Raw genomic sequence first — 24,567 nt, 5'->3', positions numbered from 1 at the left:
TTGGCTTAGATCGACTCTCAGCCCGGCTTCTGCAAACTGCTACCTGAAATCTCTTCATTGCCTCAGCAGACCAGGCAAAGGGACCTGCAACCAGCAGGGGGCAGCAGCAGGACAGTTTTCTAAGACAGTTCCTCTTAGAGAACACCAGGCCACACCCTCCTCAGGACACTTGAGCTTGCCCCCAGGGCTTCACTTTCCAAGTCAGTTGTGTCAATCACTTGACGATCCTGCAGGCTGAAACCAGGAGGGAACAGTGGGAACCTGTGCTTGGCCCAGACGGGACGCCTCAGAAACAAGTCCTTCAAATTCAACACTTGGATGTGGGTGTTGGTGTGTGGCAACCTGGGAGGCAGAAGGCTCAGAAAATTCAAGGCCATCAGGTTCGAGGCTAGCCTGACTCACATAAAACTCTTGCCTCAAAACAAAAGGAAAATTGAAATACTTTATCTCAGCAGTGTGTGAACCACAACAGTACATACATAGTGGGTCATGGAAACTCAGGAACCCAGGAGACAGTAGAGCAGAGGCTCAAGGGAAGGGACTACTGGGACCTGGCTCAATCTGGAGCTCCTCTAAGCTCCCAGAGCATCTTCTTCCATATGCAGAAGGCTTGGAAAGGACACACAATGAAGTGACCTTTCTGAGGACAGACATGTGGGAGAACTGGCAAAGTATCCATCGCCTTTGAACCTGTATGACCCAGGTGCAGGTCCTGAGTCTAACCAGTGGTGACCCGTGGGCCATTCATGCTTTTTTTCTCTTTTACACAGGTGACCCAAGCTGATTAGAGAAAATGCCACATAGATCTTTATTGAACACCAGTGCCAGCACCAGCCTCCTCCTCTCTAGTCACAGGAGCACATGGGCCAGGGGCTTTCTCCCCCTGCAGGGAGGCAGTGGAAGCCTAACCCGGGAACTGCTCTCTTAAGGCCTCCTGGGTGCTCAGTACTGCTGGCTCAAGTATGCTCAAACTCCTGCTCACAGTAGCCCACGCTGATGGGCTGGGCCTGGATTCCTCTCCTGTAAGAGAGCACAAAGAAATGGAAGATCAAGTATTTGGCTTTGGACTATGGCAACACTGTCTCCACAAGAACCAAGAGTCCCCTTCCCATTTCAATGAATCTCAGAATATTACTGTATTCAAATTACTTGTGACCTCACTCCAAGGTTCCTGCAGGTCTCTACTCCCCCCAAATTCAGTTACTTTGGAAAAGAGGCCAGGCCCTGAAGGAGTCTGATGTTCTTGGCCCACTCAGATGTCCACTCCTACTTATTTCTAATGTTCTTTAAGCACAGCAGTGGAAAAGACTGAGCTGGGGACCAACCTGTCCTTGGAGCTAAGGCTCGATGTCCTAAGAACTGACCTTTAGGGACCTCCAAGCATACTGCCATTATTACTATCAACAACAACAACAACAACAACAACAACAACAACAACAACAACACAAAAAAAGAAACAAAACAAAAAAACCCAACATGCTTGGAGGTAACCAAATACTAGCTCAATCGCTCAATGTCTTCGGGCCCATGATGCAGGATTCTCAGCCATGTCTGCTGTTTCTAGGCTATCAAATGACTGCTTACACAAGCCATAGTCAAGGGAGGTACAGGCATTCATGAGAGTCAGTCAGAGCGACAGGTTCAAATCCTGCTTTCTACCGATTTTTAATAACGTACTCAGGATACTCTGAAAATGAGGACAAAATTTTCCAACCTGTGGGCTATGATACAAATTTAGCAGGACGGAGCTGTCAGTAATGGTACCTGGCACAAGAAGCTTCCAAAAGTTTCGGCTTTTACTCTTTTCTTCTCAGATCTGCCCATAGCCTGCTTACCTCAGCAGCTCACAGCGGAAATGGGACAGACGTTTAAAGGCAAAGTCCATATTAGTCGTCAGGTTACTGCTCCACAGTCTTTCGGCAATGGCACCTGCTCTGGGCCTACAGGAGGGAGTGCACAGCAGATTGGGCCCCGGGTGTCTTCCTTCCCAGACACCTTGTTCAAGGCCAACAACTGGATGAGGGCTCTCAGGCAGTTCCACTTCATTAAAACCGTGCTCATTAGTACAGAAACAGTGATCCCAAGCCGCTCCTCTCCCAAATACAGGAACAAGGGCAAGCCTCAGAGGCATGTTAGCTGAGAGTTAACTTGGCGTACCCAACAGTATTTGGGAAGGCTACCGAGAAAATGCCTTTACCCTTGGGTTCTTCATGGTGCTTGTTTAGTGGAGACAATGGCCATTCTCCTGCATACCTAATGCTTTATTGGAAGGAAGCACACACAGAGAAGCCATGTGGGACGTGAGCATCCCATGCAAGGAGAAGCATCATCTTAATGCCCTCCTCTCAGGGGGAGGCACTGGGTAGCCAGAAGGAACTGAGACTGTGAGGCCTAAGCCTGGCCTCAAGCCTAAGCTCTGCATCCTCTATTCTACCCTCCTGGCCTCACCCCAAAATCCTTACCAGAGCCTGGGGACAAGGTTTGTGCTGTCCACATACTCTCCCCACATACAGGCTTCCCCTCCAATGACCAGAGCCTTTTGTGCAGGTGTACCTGAGGGAAAACAACAGACCATGGTGGTGAGGCTCCCTTGTAACTATCCTAGTGTGGCCTTCTTCTCAGAAAGGCTATTTCATTTCCTAAGCTACAGTGTCTTCGTCGCCCCTCTTAACTCCCAGCCTGCATCTGTGCCCAGACTCTGGCCGGCTCACAGAGTACTCCACTCTCACCACGAAATGCCAGGGGCTCCACTTTGTACATTTCCTTCCAGTCAGGGCCATACTTCACCCGGTTCAGGTACCAGGGAGCAGACAGCAGGGCCCGGAAGCCAGCCTGGGTGATGGCCTCTATCTCCTTCATGTACTGGACCGGCATCTCTTCCCGCCACACCTGTATGATTGTGTCTGGCCGAACCTGTCATGAACGGTCAGAGGCAGTCATGACACGGAGTTCAGAAGACCCTCCAGGTTCATTCTTATGCTTCATACCCAGGCCACCGAGAGCTCCCTACTTCCCAGCAGCAAAGGATGCTTCGGACTCCGTCCTTGATCTCACACACATCCTTGACAGAGTTGAGGTATTCACTACTTAACAGAGCTCCCTGGTGCTCCCCTCCCAGCCCCACTGCAGCTTCCCTGTCTACATGAAGAAGTAATTACTGGTTGAGAGCTGAGGAGGAATGGCAATGGGGTGCAAAGAAACAGAGGATCTAAGTCCATGACTCAGGAGGAGACACAACACATCAAGCCTCAGAATCCCAAACAGCCACAATTAGATAAGAGGCCCTGACTCCGAACACTAGCAGTCACACTTTTGTAGCTCTTCAGAGAGCTGGAGAGATGCCACACAGTGCTCTGACCACAGAGCCTACTGGCAACATGGCTGGTCCCTACAGAGGTCGGGGAGGGCCAGAGAGATAGAGACAGGGGCACCTCTCCTCTGCCCCTGGCTCACCTTCACTTTATTATCAAATACTTCCTGCCACACCACATAGCCCTTGTCATAATCAGAGACGATGTCCAGCAGCCTGGAGAGGAGAGGAGCATCAGCAAAGTGTCACTCGGCTGTAAGTGTCACTCGGCTGTGTGTGCCAGCCCTCTAGGTGCTGAGCCTGGCAGGGCCTATCCCTGACTGGGTGTGACCATCTTTGGGTCTATCTCCTGACCACTCTAAACCTGAAAGGATAGGACAAAGGGACCCTGGGGGGTGGGGGGCAGGGAGTGGTCCTAGGGGCTGACTCTAGTACTGAGAACAGACACTATTCCCCACAGAAGGTGACTCCTACTATGCCCCGCCCTCCTTCCTTTCTCACGTCTGGATGTAGAATGACTCCAGCTGCTTGTAGTCAGTAAAGCCCTTTTTCTTCATGAAGGCCTGGATGTTGGGGTTGGACTTCCTGAGAAGCCAGAAAAGAGTCATGATTAGCTCTTCCATCAATTTGAAGCCATGACAACCTGAAGTTAGTCATCTAACCTCCTGCAAATGCCCCTTTCACCTAAAATACCAAAACCACCAGAGACAGCCAAAGGTCTCTAGTGAAACTGTAGCCATGCAAAGCTGTATGGAACAACAGACACAGGCTAAGAAAGAAAGAAGCCTGCTCTTGAGGAGTCTCGAGTCCACGCTCTCGGGGAGAATGCATCTTCCATTTGCTCTCTGGATCACACTGGTTTCTGCCTCTGCTGTCCTAATAGCCTATGACCTCTGACCTGCTGCAGACTCCTTAACCTAACCTGTCTGTGTTTGCTTCCAGGCTTTTCTCATCATGTTCCCAAACACAAACTATTTCCTCAGACTCAACTCTGAGGCCTACCTCTCAGAGGCCCCTTGGTCCCTTTTGGGCCCTGTAGATCTGAGAGTTTGAACTTTACGACTTAACATTAATTAGGTCTTTTCACTTATTAATCCTGAATTCTGTAGTTCATGTAGACTCATGCTTTTAGATTTAAAACTTTATGTGTATATATGTGCATGCATGTGTGCAGGGTCCCACCAAGGCTGTAAGATATCAGATCCCTTGGCTCTCGAGCTATAGGCATTCCTGAGCTGTCTACCGTGGGGGCTGGACTCCGACCCCAGTCCTCTGGTAACATCAGTCAATGCTCTAGCTTGCACTAGACTCTTGGATTATTTTAAGCCTTCTTACGAGGGGATTATTTTTCTCTACCTTCCATTTTTCCAAGAGAGTTCTAGGTTCAGAATGAGGACATCTTAACTATCTCAGGGATGTGCGGAGGAGGAAGGGCTCACACCAACAACCTTGTTCCTCACATAAGGGCCTCTCTGGGCTGGGCCATGGCCCCCTCAGAAGTGGGTCCTTAAGTATTGGCACACTGAGCAACCCACCCTTAGGCTGATGCATGAAGTCCAAATGGCTCATACCAGCAGGTGAAGTCAACTTCATCTCCTCCCAGGTGGAGATAAAAGTCAGGGAAGACAGAGCTGATCTCCAGGAAGAATGTGCTCATGAAGTCGTAGGTGCTGTTGAGGCTGGGGTTCACAGGTCCATAGGTGCCAGAGAGACGGGACCCAGAGTAGCAAGGTGTTAATAATCCAGGGACACCTAAGTTAATAGAGAACCCACAAGTGTTACAAATATACTTGCCAGTGTATACTCCTGCACATTAGGCCCTACTGTAGAGTACATGACTATGTTCATCCACATGTGTAGTACTGGCTATTCACAGACATCAGTAACAACCTGTTTAGTCACAATCAAGTAAATACAAGTGTATCTACCATCAGAGACTGAGGCTGGGTTACAGGTATATAAACACTGATGTGTACGATCTTGTCTCAATACACGTTCTCCAGCTCCTCAAGGCTACTGTCTGTTCTCCAGGGGACGGCCCGACAGCACCCACTGACAGCCTCTCCACTCTAGCTCCTGCTGCCCAGTTCCACATTTCCTGAGGGCTGTGTCTGGGCCTGGAAGCTTCCAGGTGTGGCTGAGGCCAGGTAGCAGCCCTTTCTAATCTCCCCATAGGTGTCATCTGGGGGTTCACTCTGGGTTCGTGGATACAGAAGCAAGTGAGTGAGCAGGAAAAATTACCATTTAGTGGTGATCTCTGGAGGCTAGCCTCAATCTTTTTGTTTTGTTTTAAGACAGGGTTTCTCTGTGTAGCCCTGGATATCATGGAACTCACTCTGTAGACCAGGCTGGCCTTAAACTCAGGTATCCGCCCAACTCTGCCTCCTGAGTGCTGGGACAAAGATATGTGCCATCACCCCCAGGTCCCATCTTCTTTCATACAAGTTCTACCCAAGGGGTCAAACTCCTCGGTATCTACTCTAATGCATAGAACTTACAGCAGTGCCTGAGAAACACTTGATTTGGTTAGGGGAGGGGGCAGGGAAGAGGGCAGAAGCCTGAGTCACTTATGCCTCAGGCTGACATTGACTTTGAGATGCTCTTGCCTTCGTGGTTTCCTAAGTGTTGGGTTTATAGATGTCTACCAATATGCCTGGCCCCTTCCCTTACACAAATACATACACATACACACACATACATACATACATACATACATACATACATACATATATCATTTCAAGGCTTGTTTTATGTATATGGATGTTTTGTCTGTGTATGTGTATTTGCACACCAAAAGATATCAGATCCCATAGGACTACTGTTATAGATGTTAATTATCTGCCAGGTGGGTGCTGGGAATTGAACCTAGGATTTCTGGAAGAACAATCTGTTCTCTTATTTGCTGAGTCATCATCTCTCCAGCTCCATCTGCCCATAATTTTAATAGTGAAAGTGCTCTCTGCATAAATTAAATTTTTCCCAGGAGCAGCCTGGAGCAGGAAGACTTTGCGGCCAAGACACACCTTTAGAAATGACTTCCGTAGCAGGAAGCAAGGGTGAGGACTGTGCTGGTAGGCTCAGTTGAGCCACCTCTGGAATGAACTTCCTCTGGGCAGGAGTTGATGGAGGACAGTTGGACATATAAGAGCCAAGGCCCTGGAGCCCCCTGAGCAGACCCTCCAACTGTGGCACTATTCTTACCTGCCCCCCAGGACAAAGTGTGGCCAGGAGTGTCAAATTCGGCCAGCACTCGGATACCCCGAAGCCTTGCATATTCAATGACCTCCTTCACATCCTGTGCTGTGTAGATGTGGGTAACAGGGTTGAAGGACCCCTGAAAAGCAGAAGATACCCTTCAGATTCTCATTCTCTGTGGCTATTTGGAACAGAAGCTATTCAAACACCCTGAATTTTAGAACACTTGTCTACAGCCCATATGTACTGGTGACTTCTTCAAGAGTCTAATATGATAAAACTATGATAATAAAGTTTCCCAAAAGCGATCACAGCTACTGCTCCCTTCTGTGGAATGTGCATACCTGCATGCAGCAGCCCCATTGCGTGTTCCTATACAATGTTCTCTTATTTCCTGAGACAGGATTTGTAATGGTTTGAGTAAGAATGGCTCCCATGTGGGCTGGAGAGTTGACTCAGTGGTTAAAAGCATTGACTGCTTTTCCAGAGGTCCTAAGTTCAATTCCCAGCAACCACATGGTGGCTCATCTGTAATGGGATCCAATGCCCTCTTCTGGTGAGACTGAGCGACAAGACAGTGTACTCATATCCAGTGGCTCACTCTCCCATAGATCTGCTGCCTGCAGATCTGAAAGAAGAACTCTCAAGCACCATGGCTGCCTGCATGATGACAATGGACTAAATCTTCCAACTGTAAGCAAGGCCCCAATTAAATGCTTTTATTCATAAGTGTTGCTGTCATCATGGTGTCTCTTCAGAGCAATAGAATATTGAGACCAGGGCCACTCACTGAACCTGAACCTCAGCACTGAGCTCCACGGACCCACGTCCATTCTCCCCCTCCCCAAGTCCTCAGCAGACTGCCCCACCTTCCCAGGACAACATCTGCTTTACCTGGGATTCTAAGGCTAATGACATAGATAAGGAATTATGTCCATTTAACAGAATGTGTGTGACTAACATCAAACACCAAAACCAGGAGACACTAGCCACCAAAGGCTACAGAACAGTCTAATGTGCAGACTTTAATCCGTGGGTCTCACGTCAACGCTGCTGCTCTTTCCCTCTGATTGGTTAGGTTGAGAACTACTGCCCTTGAGAACCTGGAGACCACGCTTGTGTCAGGTGACTCATACCTTTCTGGTGAGCTCTGGGAAGGTGAAGCTCTCGTATGGGAAGGAAGAGTCGTCCACCAAGTGCCAGTGGAACACGTTGAATTTATTGTACGCCATGACATCCTGGAGGGTCAGAGCACAGATAAGAACCCCAGACTGGGCAGACTGCTCTACACACAACAGCAAAACTTAACCTTCCTCAAGTTCCAGGGATGCACTTGTATTTCTCTAAGTCAGATCTAGGCCAGATCTTCCTGTGAGCAAGCATGTTTCAGAGCCATCTTCCAGATGAATTCTGACTGCAGCACTGAGGAGAGGTGCAGTCACTGTAGAGCCCTCTCGATTTCTAAAGTCCTCCTGTATCTCAGAGCAACACCTCCTGCTCCTCCCATCTAACTGTGAGGCCTGCTGGGAACGCAGCTGCCCCATAGCTCAACTCACAGAGGCCAAAGCTGACATCTATGTCAGCTCCCCCGGTTCCACCAAAGGGACAAAGAAAAGGAGCCACATGCGGCAGGGGAACAAGAACAACAGAACACAGGAGGTTAGCAGCTTCCCCAGCACGGCTTTAGAGCAGCTTTCCTACCATCTTGACCTAATTAAACTGCAGTCCCCAGCCTCAGAAACAGTGTGAGCAACACTGTATCCAAGCCCACCTTATCCTGGAGTAGGCAGTCTTCTCCCATGGCTCACAGAGTTGTATACAAATGCTCTATTGTGCCCACTACCCAGAACTAGGCCTGATTACCAGTGTGTTCAGGATGCTAGATAACGGCAGGTAATGGCGAGATGTATCCAGCAGTATGCCCCGGTGAGGGAATCGAGGAAAGTCTGTAATCTTTGTCTTGTTGATAAAGAACTGTGTGGAACAAACACTGAATGTATCAGGATTCAAAGAGAACTTACCATGGGGACAGGAGAAAGACTCTCCCAAGATCCCCAAAATATAATGTGTGAATGTTCTCCAAAGTAACTTCCTTCTACTCTTCCCACCAACCTCTCCCCATCAAAGATCGAAAGCAACTGTCCCACACCAACCAAACACAAGCATCCCATGTGCTACTCAATCTTCAAACTGGAATTTCCCAAAGCCAGCAGGCTTATTTTCTTCAAAGCAAGATGGCATCAAGATAATTGCTAAATGACCCACATTACAGTATCTCCAAACAGACTCTACCCTATTTCTTCCCAGACTCCTCTGGGGCCAGACTTACCGTGCCCTCAGCTGACTTCCAAACAAGCTGACTGAAAGTCTCCAGACCTGTGGAGGAGAGGAGAGGCAGAGTGAAGACCCTGGGAGTGAAAAGGTGTGTCCACTTGAAAAGGAGTACCCCAGTGTGCTGAACACTTGGAAAGGGTACGCCAGTGTGCTGACCATAACGTCTCCCAGTGAACCATGAAAAGAGAATCACGGGTTGGGGATTTAGCTCAGTGGTAGAGCGCTTGCCTAGGAAGCGCAAGGCCCTGGGTTCAGTCCCCAGCTCCGAAAAAAAAAACAAAAAAAAAACAAAAAGGGGGTTGGGGATTTAGCTCAGGGGTAGAGCGCTTGCCTAGCAAACGCAAGGCCCTGGGTTCAGTCCCCAGCTCCGAAAAAAAAAAAAAAAAAAAACAAAAAGGGGGTTGGGGATTTAGCTCAGGGGTAGAGCGCTTGCCTAGCAAACGCAAGGCCCTGGGTTCAGTCCCCAGCTCCAAAAAAAAAAAAAAAAAAGAAAAAAAAAGAAAAGAGAATCACAACCCTGAGATCAAGGAATCTGGACCCACAGCTGCCCTTCTTCTGTTTCTGAGGGGGCTCAGCTGTCGAAGGCTGAGGTATGAGAGGCAGCAACTACCCTCAGGGTCTGCCTAATCACCAACACTGACTTGGAGTCTACTAAGGCCCAAGTACTAGCAGACTGAGTTCAGAGTGTTGCGTATTCTCAGCGGCTTGGGCCCTACTTTGAGAAACAACAGAAGTTCCACAAAATATCCTGAGTGCCCAGATTGCAAGATAAAAGACTCATCAGACCTCAATGGTTAGGCAGGACCTGTAAAGTACTTTACTGTGTGCTGTCTGGACCTCTTCCCACTTAGAGTGGGATCTCAAATCTGTAGTATTGCACCTTTTGTGAAAGAGAGCAGAGGACAGAGTGGGGTTTGTGTATTTTTTCTTCAAAGTATACAGGCAGGTAGTAAATTAACAGAAACTGGTACTGTGCCTCAACCTTGGCCTCCTAAGAGCACATACTACAGCATGAGTCATATCCCACTTGTGTTCGTTCGTTCTCTCTCTCTCTCTCTCTCTCTCTCTCTCTCTCTCTCTCTCTCTCTCTCTCTCTCCCCCCTCCCTCCCTCTTTCCCTGAGATGGCTGGTAGTCTAGCTGTATTACCCAGAATGAATTCCTAGCTCAAGTAATCTTCCTATTTTAGCTTCCTGACTTGCTGGTACTATTAGCATACACAACTGGCTTGCCTGGGTTAGCTTTCCTTCTTAAAGACTTCCCAACTGTGTCTGAGTGAGCAGGACAGCAGCAAGTTACACACAGCTGCAGGACGAGCAATGCCCCAATTAGCCTCTTTATTTCCTAAGTGTCACAGCCTTCCCCACCGAGTTACCTCGCAGAGCGCCCCAGACAGTCTCAGAGGAGAGTAAACACTGGTCATCATTAATGGTTAGGGTGTCTGAAATGACAAAAATTAAGTATCCTGTATCAATCTCTGAATAAACAAGAAAGCAAACAAACAGGACTGAGGACAACACAGGGTAGGATGCCTGCCATCACAGGGATTCTCAGTATCCCTGTAAAAGCCAGACTCAGTGGCACACACAACTGATGTCCTGGGGGAATGGGAGGCAGGGTGGAGACAAACAGATCCCAGGCGCTTAGTCAGTTAGTCTAGTGAAATGTCGAGCTGCGGGCTCAGGAAAGACACCATTAGGTGTCTCCACCATTAGGTGGAGAGTGACCAAGGAAGACACCTCAGACAAAAGTCTGGCTTTCATGTGCACACACGGACAAACAGACACAATTCACACATACAAATGAGTAAATAGACCAGCAAACATTCAAACAGCAGGCTTGGCCAAGGATACATGTGGTTCACCCTAGGCAGGGTCCTCTGCAAAGCACCAACCACCCAGCTTGCCGATTAAGTTTCCCCACAAGAATCATGGGATTCTTCCTATTAGCTTTCAGCCAAGAAGTGTGACCTCAGCTGGCCTGCAGGCTCCATCCAGGAAGCAACACTGACAAGCCTTTGCGACTTACTACCTCAAATTGCCTTTCATCCAGGCTTCACCAATTAACCCAAGAATCTGAGGAAGAATCCAATACTCCAATATTTACATTGGAGACTTCAAAGTCCCAAATCTGTAGCTCAGGACCAGTGACTTAGCTTCACTATAGTATAAATGACCCCATATAACTTCCCTCCAGTATCCAATGTCCTTGAGAAAAACCCAGCAAAGTGTCCACACACCTCTTTTTTTCTTTTTCTAGACAAGGTTTCTCTGGGTAACCCTAACTGTCCTAGAATTCCCTTTGTAGACCAGGCTGCCCTTAAACTCACAGAGATCTGCCTGCCTCTGCCTTCCAAGTACAGGGATTAAAGGTGAGTGCAACGATGCCTGGTGATGTGTCGTCATTTCTTCATCAGTCCAGAAGGCCAGTGTTCCATGGGGCTTAGTTAAGAGTCTATGTGGCATTTTCTGTGAGTCTTGACACTTGGTGAGCCCCACCCTAAGGTCACTCAGCAGCAGCCTAACCCAGGATAGCTGGAGGGACAGTCCCAGACAAGAGCTTGATTTGAAGACAGAAAACAGAATGGTACTTACAATTTTCTACGGACTCCAAATTAGGAAACTCATTACATTCGGCTGTGACGACAGAGACCATCAGAATGTTCTTCCCCAACGGCTGCTGTTTTTCTGTGAAGACAAAGTAGTCTCAATGGGCTGACCTCCCCCAGAGTCATCAGGCAATCCCACAGCTCTCTAGGAAGGTCCCTAGCTCTGGTCCCTCTGAAAGGGAGGGCATTTCTTCTTGGCCTTGGTCCTGCCTGGTCAGCCTTTGCTCAGCCCATGCTCCTACCTCCCCTAGCAGCCAGCTCTGCCGCTGCTGCCGCCATTTGAACTAGCTGGCATCTTTCCCCATCAGTCTCCTCTGTACAGCCCCAAGCACAGTTTCAAAGTCTCCACGGCAGCTGCTCACAGAGAAGGCTTCAGGACACCCTGATGGACAGACTCTGCTGCTACTTGGTCACCACATAGGAAGCTACCAGGCAAACCAGCCATGTCACAGGATTCATTAACATTTTCTCCCCCTGCCCCGAAACATTTTTCCATGATCAATTTGTTTTGACACAGAATCTTGCTTTGTTGCCCTAGCTGACTCAGAACTTGTTATGGGGACCAAGCTGGTCCCCAACTTACGGCAAGCCTCTTGCCTCTCTGCCCACTGAGGGCTGGGGTTAGAATTAGGAAGCTGCCACACCTAAGGTCACATCTGGACTGGATATGTGCACCCTTACCTTATTGTAGACCAGGACACTCTATACAGTACTGCTTTTCAAAGTTCCCCATAAAGGAAGTCCCACTTTGTTAAAGCCCACAAGGTAAGGCACAGACAGAACAGTGGCCAGGAGGCCCCGGTGATGAGGATGACGGTTAGGCAATCAGCCCACGGCTAGTCTATCAGCCCACGGCTAGGCCATCAGCCTATTGCACTGTCCTTTCCCCAGCAGGTTCTCTAGGTTAAATTTCTGCTCTCAAAGGGAAAAGCCCTCCTGCATGCGCCAACCAGTCCGCACTGCTGACTACAGACCCCAGGTCACTCAGGCAGAAAGGCAAAGCATTTCTCTCCCTATTTTCTAACTCTGTGGATTTCAGAGTGCTTTTTTTTTTTTTTTTTTTTTTTTTGGTCTATTTTGTTTTGTGAGACAAGGTATTGCCCAGGTTAACTTCAAGTGTGCAGCAATCTTCCTGCCTCGGTCTCCTGAGTGCTAGGATTTCAGGCATGTACCACCACTCAGCTTGCAAAGTGGTCTGCTTTTACTGCCTTAAGCTGAATGAAGCTCTCCACTCTTTCCTGGAGCTGTATGCACGTCGCTGACTCTGCAATACCCTTAACACCTTTCAAATTACAATGTTAGGGAGAGGGTGGCTTGGCAGCAAGAAGGCAGGGAGAGTCTTCAGAACCAGAACAATCCCAAATGTTACCCATCTCCAAGCAGAAGGGACCCAAGTGCCATAAGCCTTGTGAAGAAAGTCAAACCAGAGATGCTAGGCTTTGCCGTGTGTCTACACCTCAGCTCTCAAGATGCCAGTCACTCAGTATCTTTCTACCCCCAAAGTCAAACAGATCTCTCCCCTCACACTAAGCATCCTGTATCCCCAACCCACTAATCCCTACTTAAACCTCTCAGGGAAGAGAAGAAAGGTCCAGGCCTCCTTGTCATCCTCTTGGTCCTCAGTCTGCCCAATGAGAAGTCACAAGTCACCCACATTTATTTACCACCATCACGGTCCTGACGGAAAAATGGAGTCAAGCTGCAAACTGCAGGCTTGTCTGAGCCACCACTTGGAAAGCAGGGAAATGCCTATTTTTTGTTAAATGTCGCATTTATTTTTCTAAGCACACACACTTGCTGCCCCTGATCTGGGTGAGGAGATGTGTCACAGAGTCTTTTGAAGACCTAGAGTAGGAAAGCCCTTCCCCACAGATAAGGATCCCTCTCCAGCTATACTGTGTGAACCCTGACACTCCCAGGACTGCCTGGCTTTGTGCTGATAAAAGTCAATGCCAAGGCTGGGGCTAAACAAGCTCCCAGAGGGAAGGTCTGGGGGAGGTGACAAAACAGGAGGGACACTGGGTCATCTGAAAGAATGTAAACACTGTGTCACCATTTGTTTTCCGCCTCTATGCTGCTACTGTGCCAGCTCTGAAGAAAGCAGGAAACAGGTAGGAGTTGGTACAGCCGCCTCTACATTCACCAACACTCCTGGCATTAAGAACCGAGGTGGGGGAGGCTGGGTATGGTAGAATCCACCCAGCCAGCAAACACTAGGTGTGCGTGCCAGGAGATCAGCTGGGAGAACAGGAAGCTGTGAAAGCTCAGGTGCCCAGGCGCAGCATAAGCAAGCTTGCTTAAGGTTGCGAAAGCTGGTTCTGCAATGGCCAAACCAAGCAGGTCTTGGGCTTCCACAACAATGCCCGGGTGACCACATTCCTTCTCCTATGACTTATCCATGACTGCAGATGGACAAAGTTCTTCAGGGTCCTACGTCATGTCCTCTACCTCCAACCTTGCTCGGCATCCTGCTTTTATCAGCTTAAATGAAATGTTCTCTTCTTTGGGTTTATAAAAAAGTTTGTATCCTTTTTCTGACTGAAGTTACTGAAAAAGTAAAACAGCCCAAAGGTACCTGAATATTAAAAACATTGTAAGCATCGCATCCCCGTCCTCGGTTCCCTCACTGACAACCCTCACTCCTACCGACATGGAATTCTGACAAGGGCCTTCTCATCACACAAGTCCCACACAGGTAGTTTCTCTGGATTCTATCACACAGTTCCCCCACTTCACATGGAATTCTGACAAGGGCCTTCTCATCACACAAGTCCCACACAGGTAGTTTCTCTGGATTCTATCACACAGTTCCCCCACTTCCTGTCTGTACATCCTCTCCTGCCTGTTTCCTTACTTGCTGGGCAGACACACAGGAGTAATGGCAACAACTGCCAATAGCCTGTCTATCATAGCCAAGGAGTAAAATCCTTCATCTGCCAGCTGGGCCTCAGTCTCTGCTCTCCACTATGACCTGGCTTCCCTAGACACACTCTTTTGAAAATGGCTTCACCAAAATTCTGTGCTTCTGTAACTAAGTTCATGGGATCTTTTCCAGTTCATTCATTTACTCATATCATACAGTCACTCAATATTTACCGAGGGCCTACTAAGTGCAAGGCTTATACAGCAGTGATCAAAATGAACAAAAAAAAAAAAAATCCCTGCTGTCAGGAAGATCCTGCTGTCCTAGAGACCACTCTCCTCTTTCTGGATGTCAGGCATCCCTGATAAAGCCTGAACGGAAACAAAGCTCCTCTATGTGGCCTCTGGTAGCAAAGGGCTCTAACCCCGGCACTTGGGAGGCAGAGGAAGATGGACCCCTCTGACCTCAAGACAGCTTGATCTACATAGTGGATTCCATGCTAGTCAGGGCTATGTAATGAGACCCTGTCTCAAAATGAAAACAAACTTCCATTGATTTACGAGACTCTGCTCTCTTGGTCTTCTACCTCCTTGAACATGGCCATCTTTTCAGATGCCAGCCTTTCTCTTCCTCCTCTGTGGAGAGCTTTTGGGGCTGCTTCTGGGAATTTGGCAGGAATTTGACATTGGGCTGGGACAAGGAAGTAGGCTCAAGAGGATACATCTCAGGAATGTGTTCTTTGTATCTTGACGGGTCTTACTAAGATTCTGAGTACAGTAATCAAGGGACCTTTGTTTGTGCCTTTCGACCGACCAGTGTTTTGTAGGTACCTAGAAAGACAGTCGTTTTCTTTTTAGGCCTCCCTCCTCCTTGGTCACCCCTCATTCTGTTTTTCTGGCCAGTCCCTCTGTGGAGCTCTACAACTGTACACATCTGGCCAACTGAGTCAAGAGCCACTGCATCTTCAGTGGGCGAGTCTCTGCTAACAGTGCATATTCACCCGCCCAAAAGTATCCTCCTCAACACTTTCCACCTAGGAGAATACAGACCCACTCACTCAGAACAGTGTTAAACATTGTCCGAAGCTCTAAAAGCTCAGCAGTTAAATAAAAAATCCAATTAAGTCTTATAACAATCATCAGGGGGTTGGGGATTTAGCTCAGTGGTAGAGCGCTTGCCTAGGAAGCGCAAGGCCCTGGGTTCGATCCCCAGCTCCAGGGGGAAAAAACAAACAAACAAAAAAACCCCAATCATCAGCTCTGAGCCTTGTGCCACACCCTCACTGGGCCAAAGCCTCAGTTCAGCCTGTTGTACTTTCTCTCCCACATAAAACACCACCCAGGTGGTCCCTCCCCACCTCCACACATTCCTCACTTCAATTCACTACCTTCTGGGACTCTATTGGCATGAACTTCCGACCATGACGATCTCCAAGTAAACCTCCTAATGGGTCTGGGGATGCAACTGGGAGAAAAACCCCTTGCCCAGCATCATGAAGCTCATGAAGCTCATGAAGCTCATTTGACACCCAGCACCAAAAGCAAGAAAAGATCCTCTGGTCTAATAGTGCCCCGTGGTTTTCAGGTGAAGCCCAGAGGCCACTGGATGATGACCTTAAGGTTCATCTTCTTTCTTGATCTATTCAGGAATCCTCGTCATAGCAAAGTGAGCTCTTCCCAGAATCCTGGAATACTCCTGTCTTATCCATACTTTTCTCATTACAAATTGCTTCCTGCAATTAAAACAAACTTGGCAACACTTGTTGGGCTAAGAAATAGTTCTGGTTTTCCTTTTACAAGACTCTTTTGGCCGTTCCCCCACCCTTTCCTGAGAGCTTCCTATGTGACCATGGAGTACACATACATTTTTCACAACACTTATCTTAATAAAAGCTGTCTATCTCCTCACCTAGGCTGTAAGTTCCTCAACAGCAGGGACCAATCTGTGTCTTTGTGTTCCCAGTGCCTGATACACGGTAGTCAGTCAATAAGTGTTTGCTGAAAAAATGAATGATGCTACAATTAAAATATGCACATTTAATGCTATGGATGCATAATGACTGCTACACCATAGTCAGCCATAAATGGTAAACAGTTAACCTACAGAGTCCTTACACACCCAAATCTGGGAAAGGGTGCTAGGAACAGACCCAGGCTTATACAAAGCGCCTTTTCAGACACTCTCTGAAGAACACTGGGGCTATAAATCAAAAGCTTTTAGGCCCCTCCACATCTCTAGAGGGGAAATTTTGTAGGGCACCTGAGAACTACAAACCTTCACCTTAGTGCAAAACCTCCTCTCCCTCCACCCAGCTCACTCTTTCCCAAATCAAAGGACCCCATCTGTCGTGCACTGGATACAAAACCTTGGCAATGCAGGAAAAAAAATGATTGGGGTTGTTATAAAGTGGCATTTGGTTTGGCCCCTAGAGGACACCTTCCCACTCTGCCTACCCTGCCTGCCCCATAGGCTCTGGCATTCTAAAGTGACAAGGTTTGTTCTATGGGCACTCTGTCCTCCTCCCTCTTCCACCTCTCCACTCATCACATGTGGGCCTCACCAACTAAGACACATCAAGCACTCACTGTGCATCTCCACAGTTCTAAGTGCTGGGGCGGTTAAAAGAAAAACCTGCCCTGGTCCCTGCCCTCGAGGAGTTCACAGTGTAGTGGGAAGACACATGGTTATTACACCCTGTGATGAGCTAAGGCACACAGACAGCACAACTGCCTCCAGAGAGGTAAGATGGCTTAGCACCAGAAAGCCCCTGTGTATGATCTGGAAGCACAACTGTGTTCTCAGAGGTCTCCAGCAGCATGGGACATATTTAGGTGTGACTAGGGTAGGCAGGGTCACTCCATACAACTTTAGATTTTTATGTACATGAGCATGAGATTTGTAGATCTTTAAATATCAAGGGGAATCCACCATTATTTGTAAGTAGTGAACAAATTGAATTAATGGAACACTCCTTAACGTATCTAACTCCTTTTTATGACATTGAAGTTTCTGAATTTCAAAAATCTTTTCTTCCAGCAAAGACAAGAGTTCCTGTCTGTTAATAGCTGACTGTCCTGAAACTTGCTTTGTAGATCAGGCTGGTCTCAAACTCACAGAGGTCCACCAGTCTCTGCCTCCTCTGTGCTGGGATTAAGGGTGCACCACCACGCCCTACTATTTTAAAACTTTTAGTTTGGGTGTAGGGGGTTCACAACATGTATGTTGTATGTGGGGGTCAAAGGACAACATGCAGAGCTAGTCCTCCTCTTCTGCTGTGGTGTCCAGAAGATCAAAACTAGGTTGTCCAGCTTGGGGCAAGCACTTTTACCCACTAAGCCTGTATGCTTTGAAGGCTCCTAATATTTCTAATGTTTTTTTTTTTTTTTTTTTTTTTTTCGGAGCTGGGGACCGAACCCAGGGCCTTGCGCTTCCTAGGTAAGCGCTCTACCACTGAGCTAAATCCCCAGCCCCTATTTCTAATGTTTTTATATTATAGCAGTTGTTTATGAGAATTTTAAGTTTTTGTTTTTGTTTTTTTAGACAGGGTTCTATGTGTCTTGGAACGTGCTCTATAGACCAGGCTGGTCTTAAACTCACAGACAGATCTACCTGACTCTGCCTCCTACGTGCTGGGATTAAAGGTGTGGGCCGCCACCACCCAGGTGCAGAACACTTTTTTTTATTTAAGAGACAGGAATATTAGGCAGATATGAAACTTTTTGGTTATGATACTTTCAAATGTTTTATTTATTTGCAATTGAAACCCACAGATGTGAGCCAATTCTCCACATTCTCTCACCATTAGCCCTTCTCAAGTCTCTCTCTACTAATCGGTTAGGAAAACAAAAGAAGGGCTGGAGAGATGGCTCAGTGGTTAAGAGAGAGCCTGCTGCTCTTCCCGGGGATGAGTTCAGTTCCCAGCACTCATATGGTATGAGTCACAACTACCCATAACTCCAGATCCAGGGGGTGTGATACCCTTGTCTGGACTTGTGAGCACTGTCACACACAGCCACAGAGACCTTCAAACATTCAAACAAAAGCACGTTCTCATTAACAATTTTAAGCATTGTTCACAATCACTAGTGTACCACCATGCCTGGCTAATTATTTTTCTTTTATTGCTTTTTGAAACTCTTTTTTAGATTTTTAACCTTGTCTGCTTTATTTATGTAAGTCCAGAACTTTGCCAGGTTTAGGCAAGTGCTCTCTCTACTACTGATGGAATCCCAAGGAATTAACCTTATCTTTTTAAGATGCAAATACTTGGCCTATTTTATCCACTTTTTCTTTCTATGTTGTTTTTTGGAGATTGGTGTTTTGAAACAAGGTTATCTCATGGTAATCCAGGATTGTTCAGATTTGGGTAATCTTCCTGCCTCAGCCTCTGAAATGTGGTGACAAGGGCTGGAGAGATGGCTCAGCATCAGAGCACTGACTGCTCTTCCAGAGGTCCTGAGTTCAATTCCCAGCAACCACCTACTGAAATGTGAGCCTACAGATGGAAGCCACATGCCCCTCTTGATCTTTAATTTTGCAATTTCCTTTAGTTTTCATATAGCAAATAGTTTTTCTTTATGTTCTCACCTTCGCTTAGGAAGGCTTAGGACTGCAAATTCCCAGTAATGCTTCTATCTTAGAGATTTGATCTTCAGACATTTAGTCTATCTGGAATTTATGTGTGGCAAGAGGTAGAGTTTACTTTTTCCAAATGGACAACTAATCATCCTTATATATATTTCCTGATAGATCATCTCTTCACTCCGGACTGGAAACAGTCTTTAGCAATATGCTAACCACGTAATATACCCTTGAACACACGTTAAGTTCCCACATTAAGTCTTGTTGGTCTATCTCCCTGGCAATTTTATGATCAAAAAAAACATATAAGCCCCCTAGCTCATTTTATGCTACACTCCCATCCAGTAAGGTTATCCCTCCACGACCCCTGCGTCCACACACCAGCCACCTTTGCACACCCTTTCATGGCTACTTAACTCCCACACCACCAGCTCTCTCCATTCCCTCCGTTCTTTCCAGAACAATGCCCCCCACCCCCACACCTAGCTCTGAGAAGAAGTGTCATCTCATCCTAGAGCTGAGACGTGGTGCTGCTTCTGACCATCTCCCTGGCCGACCCTACTTCCATGCCCGTCTTCCGTGACTCAGGTTATCTAGCCGTGGAATCTGGAGTCTCTCCAACCACGGCACTCCGTAAGCTCCTAGGCACTTTGGTATGTGCACCATGTGCCCTGGAGTCTTGTGGCTGTCATAAGACCTGGACAATCAGAGGAAGAACTAGCCCACATTCTGGCTTAGTAGTTTCCTAGTAATGTCAGTAACCTACTCCTCCTCCTCAAACAGCCTCCAGCCATTGGGAGCCAGGGGAGTTCAGGGACCTAATGAACCTTCTGGTCTCTGCAATCTCCCAAGCTTTATTACCGCTCAACTGGCTATGATGCCCTGTACTAGACACACCCACAGCTAGACTTACAGTCAGTCAGATCAGTCCACCCTAGGTCTCTTGGTCAATTCTTTCTCTTTTCACTCCTTAGCACTTCCCCTTTTCTTCCTCTATTTTTGTGAATTGGCAGTGAGTTAGAACAAATACTCACACTGCTAAATGGCAAATATGGGAGTCATTTTCAGCACCCCACCCTCATCCTAACTCTAGACTTCCAAGCTCATCATCTCTGAAACCCCTGGGCAGTCCAGAGAGGCTAAGTCCCTGCAGCCACCAACTAGTCCAGCTACTGTCATCACTAACCACCACAAAAACTGCTGTCCCTGCCTCTAAGTATTACCACTGATGCCCCCCAGGCCACCAACTTAGCTGATGCTACCTGTGTAATGATACTTGCTAGCCTTCTTCTAATGCTCCTACTTATGACTGCTCACTAGGTGGCTTGGTGACTCTATTCAGAACTTGCTGTCCCGCCTGAGATCTGTTCAAACCAACCACATTGACCTTGAGTGTCCTGAATGAGGCTTAAAAGGCTTCTTTACAAGACGTTCTCTGGGGTGGAATAGCTCAGCATCACCGACATCTTCTAAGAAAAGCTTTTCCAAATACACCTTCCCCACATCCTTACACTTGGATCAGTCCTCCTCTTCTGTAGTCATCAAATATCACAGAAAAAATAGACTATTGTATGTTTATATCTTCACTTTCAGGGACTGTTTTTTTTTTTTTTTACACACAGCTGTCTTCAAATGTACTACACAGCTGAGGAAGATCTCCTTTGAGATCCTCCTGCCTCCACTTACTGAGTATTTGGATTATGTGTGCCGCCACGCCCACTACGTGCACACAAACCCAGGGCTTTGTGCATGCTCCGCGAGTACTCTACCATCTCAGCTACATCTCCAGACCGTAATTGTTAATTATTTAGGGATGAGAGCAGTTTGATTAATATAGTCTTTGAACTTAGCACTAATAACTAATTATAGTTGATTAATAAGCACTGATCGTAGTAAAGATGGAAGGAAGGAAGGAGGGAAGCTAGAAATACTTTTAGGAAGTGATAAATGCAGACAGGAAAGAAAGCACTCATTAACTGAATGGTAACGAGAAGTCAGATGTTAGATGTTTCTATTTGAAGTCACTAAGATATGATCAGAGCTTAATTTTCCCAGAGGTTAATAGTCTTCCAAATGACTAATTGTCCTGACAAAGATCTTCGTGAGCACTGTAGGGATGCCAAGAAGAGAGAAAATCTTGATGGACAGATCTAGATGGAATCGAGCCAGGAGCTGTGTAACTGTGACAGCCGTTCTGCCTTCAAGTCTCATGCAAACAGGAATGACACTGGCCCACGGAGCAGGCTGACAAAACATGCCGAACCGTAAGTGCCTGCCACTCAGTACACACATTTCCTTGCCCTTTCGGAAGTCCATTTTGCCACAGCACACCCTATTATGTGGCACTTACCCAGAGGAGCTGTGGGAGTGGGTGCCTTAGAGTATAACAATCAACTTCAAGGCTTCTTCCACCCGTGTGTGTTGGCACACATGGCAAACAGCCTGACAACCTAACACGCAAAGAAAGGGAGACCGAAACTCCTAATCTGCCCAGTCCAGGCCTGCAGTCTCAGTACACGTGTCCTCTTGGCTACTGTACTGCGACATCAAAGGTGAACAGTAGAGAGAGGTGAGGGTAGCACCCTGTACCTGATAAGCAGGCTCCCCCATTTCTGCCCCAAAGTTTTACAAAAGCACCAGGCTGCTGGCTGACTGCTCAGCTGATGGGCACCCCACTTCCTGCTCTGGAGCAGACAAGTCCATAAAAGGAACTCTGGCCACACTCACGCCTGACCAACGGGCACACCACTGTTAGCTGGGGAAACTTAAAGTCACAACTTAAGACAGAGGCAAAAACACAGAAAGAGAATACCTCCTGAGCATGGTGGTATTTGCTACAGCAAAGAACACAGAAGAAAACTCAATCTGTTTCTCTTAAGACTGTGAACTTTTATGACCTTGAAGCAGGTCACATAAAATATTGTACATGTTCACACACCCCTTTCATGTCTACATACCTAACCCAGTCTCCTGAGCTTCTCAGATTGTTAATAGCTCTACAATAGTGGAGAAAAAGCTCATTAATCAGATTGGTCAGACATACATGCATGTATGTATGTATGTGTGTATGTATGTATGTATTGACAAAGTCTCACTAAGTAGCCTGGCTGGGACCTCACTATATAAACTAGGCTGGCCTAGAACACAGAGATATCCTCTTGCCTAAGGCACGTGCCACAATGCCTGCTTTTGGTTCAAACATTTTCTTGAGCGGTGAAGGAAATCAAAACCTATGACTTTAACAATCAAAAAAGCTACAACATACCCAAGCATGAGATCTTAGACTTACACTTATAACAACTGCTGTTGTAAAGGAAACAAAACAGAACCAATGGTCAAGTTCACTGAGGCCCTACTTTACTCGTCTGAAATGAAGTTGAGAATAAGGAAATGGGAGGACGGCATGCCAGAGTTTTTTTTGTTTTTTTTCCGGAGCTGGGGACTGAACCCAGGGCCTTGCGCTTCCTAGGTAAGGGCTCTACCACTGAGCTAAATCCCCAGCCCAGAGTTTATATATATATATTTCTCTCATTATTTTGTTGGTGGTGATCAGATGCAGAAATTTGTGCACGCTAAGTGATCTACCACTAATTGGGGGCTTCAACTACATTTTATTTGAAAACATCACCGAGTCTTCCCCACTATTATACCTTCCTTCAAAGAGTGCAAAGATGTTTGCAGCTACTTTGTTCCAAGTGTCGGTCGGGCGATAGAAAACAAAACAAACAGGGGTGGAAGGGGAATGAGGAAGAAGCATGGAGTCTGGGAATTGGCTCCTATGAGGCCCTAGGATAAGTGATGAATACATGGGTTTCAGAGTTCAGCCCACAGTGCACACAGACTTCAAACACAATGTCCAAAAGGCAGGGAGAACAAGTGCAGCCCAAAGAAACAAGACTCAAAGACTTCACATACCATACATAAACTTCATACACACACCACAGGAGCTGAGCTTCTCAGGCTTAGAATTAGCCAGAATTATTCCGAAGGCATTATGATCTAAGTAATAAGAAAAAACACCCAGGGCTGGAGAGATGGCTCAGTGGTTAAGAGCACTGACTGCTCTTCCAGAGGTCCTGAGTTCAATTCCCAGCAACCACATGGTGGCTCACAACCATCTGTAAAGAGATCTGATGCCCTCTTCTGGTGTGTCTGAAGACAGCTACAGTGTACTCATATACACAAAATAAATATTGAAAGAAAGAAAAAAAGAAAGAGAAAGAAACGGAAGGAAGGAAGGAAGGAAGGAAGGAAGGAAGGAAGACCACCCAGCCCGTTGAAGACTATGGACAAAAATCACCCAAGGCCTTGAAAGTTCAAAATGAAATATATAATAAGTATATATTTTTGGCTCTCATCTAAATACAGTTGTTCCTAATACCTACCTCTTCTCTAAAGATATTTTATCATTATTTCTCATTATGTATCATTTCAACATACTCTATGTCATCAAGAAACTTTCTTCCTCTTTGAAAGCAATAAACGTAAAGGCAACCCAGTCTTCTACAAGAATAACCACAAGGCCACTTAAGAGCGCACAGATTTTTTTTCACTTGTTTTGAGATAGGGTCTCTGACAGCCCAAGGGAAATTCATTAAGTAGCCAAAGATGACTGTACTGGCTGGTTGTCAACTTGACACAAGCTGGAGTTACCACAGAGAAAGGAGCCTCAGTTGAGGAAATGCCTCCATGAGACCCAGCTGTAAGGCATTTTCTCAACAAGTGATCAAGGGGGAAGACCCAGCCCATTGTAGGTGGTGCCATCCCTGGGCTGGTAGTTTTGGGTTCTATAAAAAAGCAAGCTGAGCAAGCCGAGGGAAGCAAGCCAGTAAGAAACATCCCCCCATGGCCTCTGCATCAGCTGCTGCTTCCTGCCCTGCTTGAGTTCCAGTCCTGACTTCCTTTGCTGATGAACAGCAGCATGAAAGTGTGAGCTGAAGAAACCCTTTCCTCCCCAACCTGCTTCCTGGTCATGATGCTTGTGCAGGAATAGAAACCCTGACTAAGACAGAGGACCTTGAACTCTTGATCTTCCTGGCTCTACCTCCCAAATGCATATGCCATCATGACAGGTTTTATGAGATGCAGCAGGGTATTCAAAACCCGGCTCACTGCACTTTACCAACAGCCCGTAGAAAGGAGAGTTCTGCTCGTTACTCCTTCCCAGCCCTGCTGCCTGACCTTTGCTGTGTCTCTCCAAGATGCATTTCGCACTTCCAATTCTGTGACAAAAGGAGTCTGGGCAGAGGCTACAAGGTCCCTGCTCCTCCGACTTCCTCGAAATCAGCAAATCAGAAACCTGCACATCAACTTCTCTTTTGATGATCTTAGGAAAAATTAAGGAGGATGGAGATGCCATGTAGAATAAATCTTCTCTTTTAACAAATGATTTGCAATTACCTAAGAAAGGTGCTTTTGAGACAGTTTTAACTCAGGAACAAAGACAACCTCACCACCCTCCCAACCACGCCACCCACCTCCAAATGTGGACGGCAAGGTCTCACATGCCAGAAAAAGAGAAGGGAAATGGCAAAGTATTCTATTTGATCCTTGACTGCTGTGCACTGTGACAAGCTGCCTCAAGCTCAGGCTCCTAGGCTCTCTCATGAGGGACTCGTTCCTCTGACGTCGAGCCAAAGCGGAGCTTTTGGTAATAAACACAAGAACAGGAAAGAACC

At 47.0% G+C, this 24,567-nt stretch overlaps 1 protein-coding gene across 3 annotated transcripts in view; it reads right to left on the bottom strand.

The window, feature by feature from the left end:
* Positions 1–784: 784 nt before the first annotated feature.
* Hexa (hexosaminidase subunit alpha) overlaps positions 785–24,567 on the bottom strand; it is a 24,939-nt gene continuing 1,156 nt past the window's right edge. Inside the window, exons 2-15 of one of the 3 annotated variants that reach the window (XM_017595561.3) lie at positions 16,217–16,305; positions 11,432–11,524; positions 10,213–10,278; positions 8,835–8,881; positions 8,369–8,479; positions 7,642–7,743; positions 6,512–6,644; positions 4,882–5,062; positions 3,812–3,895; positions 3,454–3,526; positions 2,730–2,913; positions 2,463–2,553; positions 1,836–1,940; positions 785–1,020 (exon numbers count right to left, since the gene is read on the bottom strand). In XM_017595561.3, the coding sequence (XP_017451050.1) occupies positions 957–1,020; positions 1,836–1,940; positions 2,463–2,553; positions 2,730–2,913; positions 3,454–3,526; positions 3,812–3,895; positions 4,882–5,062; positions 6,512–6,644; positions 7,642–7,743; positions 8,369–8,479; positions 8,835–8,881; positions 10,213–10,278; positions 11,432–11,492 (1,302 nt within the window). In that variant the 5' untranslated portion in view covers positions 11,493–11,524; positions 16,217–16,305 and the 3' untranslated portion in view covers positions 785–956. Of the gene's footprint in view, positions 1,021–1,835; positions 1,941–2,462; positions 2,554–2,729; positions 2,914–3,453; positions 3,527–3,811; positions 3,896–4,881; positions 5,063–6,511; positions 6,645–7,641; positions 7,744–8,368; positions 8,480–8,834; positions 8,882–10,212; positions 10,279–11,431; positions 11,525–16,216; positions 16,306–24,567 lie in introns of those variants that run through there. The other 2 variants (NM_001004443.1, XM_063265129.1) reach the window with 2 other exon arrangements.

This window comes from Rattus norvegicus, chromosome 8 (assembly GCF_036323735.1).
Source record: "Rattus norvegicus strain BN/NHsdMcwi chromosome 8, GRCr8, whole genome shotgun sequence".
Taxonomy (NCBI): Eukaryota; Metazoa; Chordata; class Mammalia; order Rodentia; family Muridae; genus Rattus; species Rattus norvegicus.
This window is presented reverse-complemented; position numbering and strand designations above follow the sequence as displayed.